The sequence below is a fragment of the Myotis davidii genome, unplaced genomic scaffold (assembly GCF_000327345.1).
Source record: "Myotis davidii unplaced genomic scaffold, ASM32734v1 scaffold299, whole genome shotgun sequence".
In the NCBI taxonomy this organism is placed as follows: Eukaryota; Metazoa; Chordata; class Mammalia; order Chiroptera; family Vespertilionidae; genus Myotis; species Myotis davidii.
Window position 1 is genome coordinate 3,169,672 of NW_006293088.1, and position 10,058 is coordinate 3,179,729.

Here is a 10,058-nt window from a genome sequence, read left to right on the forward strand (position 1 = left end):
ACCGAGATACAACCCCAGGGGAAAGGTTTCTGGTAGCTTCCCAGAGCGGGCTGTGGAACAGTGTCTCAGTAAAGGTCATTTTGGTAGCAACTAACAAATTCAAACCAGCTGAAGCAGAAAGGGAGGGAAAGCCAGTTCCCGACGGTCCTGACTCCTCAGATATGCTTGCCCTTTGATCCTCTAACTTCCCTCCTTTCCTTTGTTTTTTTCCCCTTTAAAATATTGTGTTTTCTTTAAAAAAATGTTTTAATTGAGTTTTTTAGAGAGAGAGGAAGGGAGGGATAAGAGAGAGAGAGAGAGAGAAACATCCATGTGAGAGCAAAACACCTATCAGCTGCCTCCTGCACACCTCCTACCAGGGATCCAGCCCGAAACCTGAGCATGCGCCCTGACCAGGAATTGAACCAGTAACCTTTTGGTGCACGTGAGGACGCTCAACCAACTGTGCAACACTGGCCAGAGATCCTCATTTCCTTTCACTAAACTCCTTATCTGCTTAGGTTAGCCACAGGAGGTTTCTGTTGTTTGCCATCAAAGAATCTTGAGTGATACAAAGGGTCCTAGTGGGACCCCGGGGCAGGCATTGGAACTGGCTTTCTGAAGAAAAAAGATTAGGAACCAGAAAGTTATCAGGAATCAAGGCAACTTTCTCCATTGGTATCAGTTGGACTGCAGTCAGTTTCAAATAACAGAACACTGGACGTGGGTAGATTGTGAAAATCCGGAGCCTCTCCCAAACGGACTCTGGCACGTGACTTGCTTTGTCTGATGGGATATGAACAAACCCAAGGCAGGTAAGTGTTTATACTTTGGGGCTTGATCTCTCCTGCTGCTCTTGGGAACGTGAGCACCACACATGAAAGAGCCTGGTCTAGCCCGGCCGGCGTGGCTCAGTGGTTGAGCATTGACCTATGCACCAGGTGGTCATGGGTTTGATTCCTGGTTAGAGCACATGCCCAGGTTTCGGGCTCGATCCCCAGGGAGAGGCATGCAGGAGGCAACTGATCAATAATCCTCTCTCATCACTGATGTTTCTATCTCTCTCTCCTTCTCCCTTCCTCTCTGAAATCAGTAAAAATATAATTAAGAAAGAAAGGAAGGAAGGAAGGGCCTGGCCTAGCCAGCTGCATCACGAGAGACCACCCCAAGCAGAGATAAACTGTCCCAGATGTAACCTCTCTAGACGGTGGTTTCTCATTCTCGCTACTGCTAATTTGGGGTCAAATTTGTCCTTGTTGTGGGGAACACTGGGCACTGTAGGATGTTCAGCACCCCCTCCCCAATTGAAAGAACAAAAATTGTGTCCAGAAATTGCCAGATGTCCCCTGGGGGGCAAAAATCACTCCTGATTGAGGTGATTTAACCACTGACCTAACCCAACTTGGCTGCCAGTGACCAGGCATGTAAATGCGGCCCTTCTAAACCAGTCCTGGCCAAGCCAGTCAGCCCAGTACAAGTGCCCACCTTGGTGCATGGAATCATGAGAGATAATAAATCGTTTTACTTTCACTCACTATGTTTTGAGTGGTTTGTCCCACAAGTACACCCGACTACAGTGGCTTAAACAGGAAGAAATTTATTGTCTCCCACAACAGGAAGTACAGAGGTAGGCAGTTCAGGCACGGCGCAGAGCACAGGGATGCGGCCCCAGGCCCTTCTCATCTTTCCATTCCGTTGTCGTTGGAGGCTGGCTTTAGCCTCTTGCTTGCTGCCTCGTGATCCCCAAATGGCTGCTCCAGCTCCAAGTCTGAGCTCCAGGAGACAAAGAGGAGACAAGGAAAAGGGAAAAAGGGCAAAAACCTTTCTCCTAGCAAAGATGTGCCTTTTATTGCCAAAGAGAAATCCTCCCCAGGGGCCTTCACTTACATGTCATTGGTCAGAAGTGAACAACATGGCCAACTCTAGCTGCAAGGGAGGCTGGGAAATCAAGGGAACCAGCCTTCAGCTTATGCAGCAGAGGGAGGCGATAACTAAGGGACCGGTAGTATCTGCTACATTGTCTCTCTGGGGTCTTGGTTTCTTGTCTCTGCGATTGCATATCTACCCCAGCCTTCTCTCTCTCTGAAGGCTGGCTTTGTTCCTCCAAATACAAGGTAGGAAATGGTCATCCCAGCCCTGGGACTGCATCAGATTCTCAGCTCCAGGACCACTAATAACTTGTGTGACATCCCAGAGTCCCCTTCCAAACACTAAAAACAGAGGTGCTGATTGGCCCAGCTTGAATTAGAAGAGAAACCTGATTGGTCTGGCTTGACCAACCAGCTGTGGCCAAGAGAGCAGTATTAGGCAGGGCAAGCCTTTTTGGGGGCAGGACGGGTGCATTCTCAGAGAAAAGGGCGCGTGGCTGGGGAGACACCTAACAAGTTACCTAGTTTGGTGGGGTTAGGGGGGTGCAGGGGGAGGGAGAGGGAGAAAAGAAATTGCCATCATGAGTTATAATGTTCATAGGATAAAACTGAACACATCCTTAGAAAGACCTAAAATATATGGAGTCATATAGGCATTACATTTAACTTATGCAAATTCAAATATTCAACCAACAAGCATTTTTTTCCTAATACAATTGGCTCCCAAACATGAGCCAGATGCTTGAACTACTGCCCACCCAAGTGTCTCTTCAGATGCTAGAGAAAAACTTGCTGATTTGGACTTCTAGGATATGGTACAGTATAAATAATATGTTTTTAAAAAGTTCCAGAAATTTCAAGAGTGTTGTTAAGACCAGGTAATGCCTACCTTTCTCACTGACGTTAGAACCTAACCCTGGGTTAGGTGGACCTTCGGTGGAATATCACACCAAGAAAATCTATTTCCTTCTAGTTTTAATCAGTATAAAGCATGCATTTGGTTTTGAAATATCAAATTATTTTTATTATGGCTTTTGAAAAATAGAAAAATAAATGATATTCAGAACTTCTGGCTCTTCCTCCCATTTTGTTTGGTGGTCCTGGCCATAAAGAGAGGCGGTAAGAGGATGGCTGGCTGGAGAGGGAGTAGAACGTGGGAGAAGTAGAGAGCAGAGCAAGAAAAACGGGGTTCTCTCCACACACCATGAAAAAGGGGTGTGGTCCACCTGGCCAGTGTGCGCTTTGTGACTGGGTACTTGGTCTGTCCTGAATTACGGGGCCCCCTTGGTGCAGCAGGATGGGTAGTATGAAATGGAACTAGAAACCTGGATTCCAGACCCAACTCTTAAATTCACTAGCTGTGTGATTTTCGACAGGCCACCTAACCTCTCTGGGCCTCAGCTTCCTCAGTTGTCAAATGGGGAACATAACACGACAGTATTTACCTCCCTGGGCTTGGGGGAGGATCAGATGAGAAGCGTTTTGAGAACTGCCAAGTGCCACATCAATGTTAGTCACTATCATGGCGGCGACAAAACTGATTGGCATTCTGAATTTATTATAATAAACTCACAGCAGCCCTGCGGTTACCATCCTAGCCCGAGGCCCTGGTATCCATCTTGGGTTTTCTTAACTGTGAGCTTCTTGGCGCTCCTTGGTGGTGTGACATTTGGGTGCGTCACGACTCAAACGTGGAACCAGATAATTGTATCTACTAGGCCAGTGATGGCGAACCTTTCGAGCTCGGCGTGTCAGCATTTTGAAAAACCCTAACTTAACTCTGGTGCCGTGTCACATATAGAAATTTTTTTGATATTTGCAACCATAGTAAAACAAAGACTTATATTTTTGATATTTATTTTATATATTTAAATGCCATTTAACAAAGAATAATCAACCAAAAAAATGAGCTCGCGTGTCACCTCTGACACGCGTGTCATAGGTTCGCCATCACTGGCCTAGACCCATATGTCTGGGTTTCGAACTGATATTCTTCACATGCCTACGTATGTATACATTATTATTTTTAATAAAGAACGCCTCACCTCACACATTCCAAAATACAGTATTGTGCAGAAAAAAATAGAAAAACGAAAAGGAAGAAAAAAGAAAGAAAGAAAAAAACAGAACAAAATACAGCATTGTGTAAAATACCAGTCTCGGAAGCAACACACAAGGGGAACACGCTTTAACATCCTACAAAAGCATCTTAGTATTTTGACCCAGAAGAGTCACACCGACTCACAGAGGATTTTGCAAGGCCGGCCAATGGCATTTCTAGTTCCTTCCACCAGGCTTCGAGACCTGCAGACTCTGGCTGGATTTGCTGGGGGACTCTCTCTTCAGCGTCTCTCTTTCTTGGTCTGTCTTTGGGGCGGCTTTTCTGGCTCCAGCCTTGAACCAACAAGAGACATAAATGCGTTAAATCTATAAGTGCAGTGAGATCCCCAAACATTCCACTCAAATGTTTTTTGTTGTTTTTTTACTCAAAATAAATCTTTCCTTAAAAAAATACAGTATATATACACATAGATGTAAGCAAAAGAAGCTAAAATGATCCGCCATTATCGCACCGCCCAAAGTGAGCATTCGGAAGGCTTGTGGTGTCCACCCTTCCAGGTATACAGGCGACATTCTCCCTGTCAACATTCATGTTTCTCAAACCAGGAGCGTCTTAGGATGAACACATTCACTGTGATGGAGTATCTTTCTCCGAAAAGCTTTCACCGAACAGCTGTGTCTTAGGTCTCTGATGTCATAGGAGGGACAACGCAGGAGATTGGAGGGTCTAATTAGCCCTTTTCCGAGCGCTGCCTGACTCCCGGAAGCCATGGTGTGGCTCTGGCCTGGCCCTGGTCATGGTTGATTGGACACTTGGCACAGGCTGGGCTTTTAAGGTGACCACTCCCAGGATTTGGGGTTAATGGGCTCTGAGAGGTTACTCGCTCCCTGGGCTGGGCCTTTGAACTGGGGGACCTCGAGGTCATCCCTTCCTATCACATGATTGGAGAGAGATCGCAGAGATACGGAAAGACAATGCAGAGCAGAGATGTGTGTGTGTGTGTGTGTGTGTAAGAGACACGAGGCCAGACTCCCTTTCAGCTCTTCGTTTTTGTTTATGCCAGATTCCCTTTCAGCTCTTCGTGTTTTTTGTTTTTTTTACATTTAAAAAAAATTGATTTCAGACAGAAAGGGAAAGGGAGAGGCCAGACTCCCTTTCAGCTCTTCGTTTTTGTTTGTTTGTTTTTTAACATTTTAAAAAATTGATTTCAGACAGAAAGGGAAAGGGAGAGAGAGATGGAAACATCAATGATGAAAGAGAATCATTGATTGGCTGCCTCCTGCATGTCCCCGACAGGGGATGGAGCCTGCAACCCGGGCATATGCCCATGACCGGAATCAAACCCCGGACCCTTCAGTCCGCAGGCTGACACTCTATCCACTGAGCTAAACCAGCTAGGGCTCAGCTCTTCCATGTTTATGAGATGCTCACTCTGGTATCCTTATAAAAGCCCCTTCCCTCCTCCTGCATAGGTTTGTATTCATTGCAGCCTAAGATTCTCTCTGTGTCCTGCACCTACTAAAGGCAGATTGCAACCTGCAAGCTGTACAACTGGTTTCAAATTCCAGCTCTACTCCCTGCAGGCTTTGACTCTACAGTGAGGACACAATACCCCTGAGGGAAGAGGGCTGTGGGTGGTTGAATATCAGTTTTGCCACTTACTACGGGACCCTCGGTTTCCTCATCTGTCAATCAGGGACCAGAATACCCGCCCTGTCTTCCTCGGCGGCCGAGAGGGGTTCTGGGTAGATCTCAATGGAAGGGGCCATTGGGCCACCCCTTGAGCTCTTTTCACGTTAAGGCAGGTCTGAGCATCCCTCCCAGAGGCCTGTGCCGTGGCTGGCAGAGCCCTGGGTGTGCTGTGCTGTGCGACTGCGCTCAATATCATCTCGGAGTGAGAAGCGCTAACGTCTGCACCCGCCCACAAAGCTCCTTGGTCTGCGTGCCGGAGAAGAGGAAAACAGACAGCAGATGTTGAGAACTTTCCTCTGGAAACCACCTTTCCTTCACATCCTCTTTCATTTGATTTTCAATAAAAGTGTTGGCTGGGATGGTTCCCCAATGCCAGTGCCCTGACCCAGGGGCTGGCTGTCGGAATTAGAGCCAGGGAGTTTGTTACAAGTCAAGGGTCCCCAGTCCAGGGTCCCCTGCCCCGAGGTCTGCCAAGAGTTTGGGGGTTTGGTCCACCTTTCTGAGTGACAAGGGGAGGGGGGCAGCAGAAGGCAGCCGGGATGGGCGCCTGGGAAGAAGAAGAGATGGGGAATGAGAAATGTGAAAAATGCAGATGAGGGCAGGAAGGGCAGGGGAGACGTGGCAGGGCCTTCCCTGAACCGGGGACCACAGGTGACCACCAGGCACTCAGCTGGGATGTCTGGAAGCACCTGGCTCATCCTTAGACTGAAATGGCGCGGCTAGAAGCCGGTCATTGAAATAGCAACGCCCAGGTGGACATTTTTTTCATCACATTAGCCATTTTTTCTTAGTTGCTCCCACACTCATGTTAACATTACAGATAGCACTGTCTGTACATCTGTGCTTTATACATTTCCCAAGAGGAATTTTGCCCTCTCGGGGGTGATACTGCCCCCACTGAGAATTCGTGATTGAAACCCAGCACCTGGAGAGTCCCTGCCCATCCTAGGCTCTGGGTGAATATTGCTGACTGAATGGGAGCCGGGGGAGTAGCCTTTTGTTTACTTTTCCAGCCCTAGCGCCCGGCACAGCATGTGGTCTAGACTGGATATTCAATACACGTTTGTTCAGGAGAAGAGTTTCCTCATTAGCATACAACTGACAAGTAATTATAAAAGACTGTTAGCTGCGATGAGTATCAAATCTAACCAAGGAATGGCTTTTGGAGGACAGAACACCCCCCGCCCCACCACCACCTTGGAGAGGAAGCAGCTGCAGCTGCCCGTTCTGAAGCTCGCTATGGGCAGAGACTCCTTTGTGAGTGGGCAGGACTGAGGATCCGATCCCACACGTCCTTTCTCAAGGGGGTCACGATGGCTCCAGGCTCACAGGGCTCGGGCACACTTGGAGGAAGGACACCCCAAGCCACACTTTGCAAGGAACCTGGAGGAAACTCTTCTGTGCGGAGGAGGTTCTAGACACTGAGCTCTACGAGAGGGCTGGAGGGCCGGGGAGCTCGGTCTGTGCTCTCAGCTGAAGCCCCACCATCCCTCGCATCACCTACTCACATCCCCGCATCACCTACTCACATCACCTACTCACATCCACTGCACCACCTACTCACATCACCTACTCACATCCACTGCACCACCTACTCACATCACCTACTCACATCCACTGCACCACCTACTCACATCACCTACTCACATCCACTGCACCACCTACTCACATCACCTACTCACATCCACTGCACCACCTACTCACATCACCTACTCACATCCACTGCACCACCTACTCACATCACCTACTCACATCCACTGCCTCACCTACTCACATCACCTACTCACATCCTCTGCCTCACCTACTCACATCACCTACTCACATCCACCACCTGACCTACTCACATCCACTGCATCATCTACTCACATCACCTACTCACATCCTCTGCATCACCGACCCACATTCTGTTAAGACCAGCGGCGGCCTGAAATTCCAGGAGGCTTCACATCTCAGGGATGTACATCTTCCAACAACATCCAAGATATCGGGCTCACCCCAGTATCTCCTCTGTCATCTCACATCCCCAGTTGGTCCTCAGACAAAGCCTAGCTCCAGGGCGGTGTCTGCCTGCTCCGGGCTCTACCATATGTGCAGATGAGTAAGTGACAAGGCTCCCACTCATTCCCACTTTGCAGGGTGGCAAAGGGCTCGGATCTAGGGGGGCCCTCGGGATGCGCTTTGCCCTCCGAACATCCTGCTCTGGGGAGTACCCACCCTCTAGTCTTAGACCGCGGGGGTTGGTTGAGAAGAGACTTCTATTTCCCCAAAATGTCCCTTACCTAGGATCACCTTGATAATTTTGTTGTCTCAGAATGATTGTGGCCTTTCATCAAACTCAAATATATCTCCTCTCTCCTTCCCAGTGAAAATGTGTCTGCTCTTGAGCTTCCTGAGAGCTGCTTCTATTCTCTGCAAAGTGCGAGTGTAGGTTGGGTCAGTTCCAGTTCCGGGGCTGAACTGTGAACGGCAGTGTTTCAGCAGGTTTAGGATTTCATAGTCTTGATTCTCAGCTCTTAAGAAAAGAGTATTCTAGAGGCTGCTTCCTTGGAATTCAAGAGAAATGCCAGCCGAAATGTTATTACCTGGATGTTTATGATCTCGAGGGAGGCACGCCGTGCTCACCTGGGTGGGGGACCTGCATTGAGTTCCAGCTCTCCTACTGAGCTGCGTGGCTCTGGACAAGTTAAAGTCTCTGAGCCTTAGCCACCTCACCTGGTAACTGGGGATAATAACGATGCCCACCGCATTGGGCTGCTGTGAAGATTAAAGGCGACGATGCCCAGCTCTGTGCCTGGCAGATACTAAATGCTCAAACCCATAACAGACGTGGGACCACTGACAACTGGGTTTCCTTCTGACCTCCTACTGCGTCCTCTCTTCTGCTTCTGGCTCACCTGCAAACCGGAGTTCTGCATCTTGTTCTTCGCTGTCTCTACAAACACCCGTCTCTTTAACACATTAAGAATAGGGACAGCATTTAGCCTACGTTCTTCTTTGACTTTTGTATCGAAGAAAAAAGGATTTTTCTCACCCTTCAGATGCTACCCGTCTGGATGGAATGCCGGGCCTTCCTAGGGACGGGGCGGGGGACAGGGGTCTGTGCAAGGGGACTTGGCTTTGGGGCCGGCGGTGCCACACTGTCCTGCAGAGTCCCTTAGGGGTCTCTGTTCCCCATTCCAGGGGAACCTGAGGGGAGGAGGCTGGTCCACCGAGGCCCTGGGCGAGCCTGTATCCCTCTTGGAGGAAAATTGCTTCAGAAGGAAGCCGGGCCTCCAGGCCGGTGGGTGAGGCTGTAGAAGTGGTTCTACGGTGGGTTCCCCCAGGAATCCCAGGCCCCAGGCGCAATGACGGCCACAGCAGCCAGGCTCTGCGGGGACAGCCAATCTGGAGCTCACCCTGGGGTTTGGTTACTGTTGCTGACCCTGGTCTCCCCAAGACCCCACATCTCAGGGACAGTTCACTGAAGAGCCAGAAGCCCCTGTGAGAGCGAGAGCTGGGGCCTCCCTCACAGGTGGACACTCGGGAGGTGAACGTGCAGGGGCTTGGGGAAGGGGCTGTTCTCAGAGAGCCCTGAGGACCAGGGAAGTAACAGAAGTGAAGCGAGCGGGTGGGGCTGCCAGCAACGCCCCAAGCCCAGCACCTTTCTAAGGGGCCTGGGAGATGGCGGCTGTGGGACTGTGGGCCTAGCGTCACCACATCTCCCGCGGCTCCCAGACAAGCCAAGAATCCAGAGTATTCCGTGAAAGTGCCGTATTTTGAAATGTTACTTAAAAAAAAATAAAACTCCCATGAGTCAAATGAGAATGTCTGCGGGCTGCCGCCTGGCGGCATCTGCTGCAGAGCCTGCCCCGGGCGCCTACCAGGTGCTCAGGAAATCCTTGCACGCGGGTTGCCAGGTGAAACACAGGATGCCCAGCTCAGTCTGAATTTCAGAATGAAGCCAAAGAATGTTTTAGTGGATGTAGGTCCCGTGCAAGGTTTGAGACAGACATCCACTAAATAACTGTGTGTAGTGTATCTGAAATTCAGGTTTAACTGGGCATCCTGTTTTGTTTTGTCCCCTTTTAATTCTGGCAACCCTACTGGGCATTCGCAAAACTCACGGAGAAAGGAGGCCGGCCTTTGGGACGGGCAGGGCTGCTCTAAGTCTCTTCCCGCCTCATGGAAGGTGCTAACTTGTCCCAGAGTGTGGGTCTCTGCAGGCTTAGGCCCGTGTTTAACCAGCAGGTGCCCTCTGGCCTCTTCTGTGGAGAAGGCCTTGAGCCTGCAGCTGCTCAGTATGTATCACAAACTGAGTTGAGAGGAACTATGCTCAGAAGATAGTCACATCCTAATCCCCAGGTATTATAAAACAGTGCTTTTAAACCAACAACTTTCCTCCCTTCCTTCCTTCCTCCCTTCCTTCCTTCCTCCCATCCATCTATCCGTACACATCCTGTCCTTCTATTCCATCCTTT

The 10,058-nt window shown here is 49.6% G+C and overlaps 1 protein-coding gene across 1 annotated transcript in view; it reads right to left on the bottom strand.

Annotated features, from left to right (window-relative positions):
- Positions 1 to 1,593: 1,593 nt before the first annotated feature.
- The window catches only part of FHAD1 (forkhead-associated (FHA) phosphopeptide binding domain 1), a 93,319-nt gene continuing 84,854 nt past the window's right edge, over positions 1,594 to 10,058 (bottom strand). The window contains 2 exon segments of the mRNA XM_015565934.1: positions 1,594 to 2,368; positions 4,093 to 4,241. Of these exon segments, the coding sequence (XP_015421420.1) occupies positions 4,125 to 4,241 (117 nt within the window). The 3' untranslated portion in view covers positions 1,594 to 2,368; positions 4,093 to 4,124.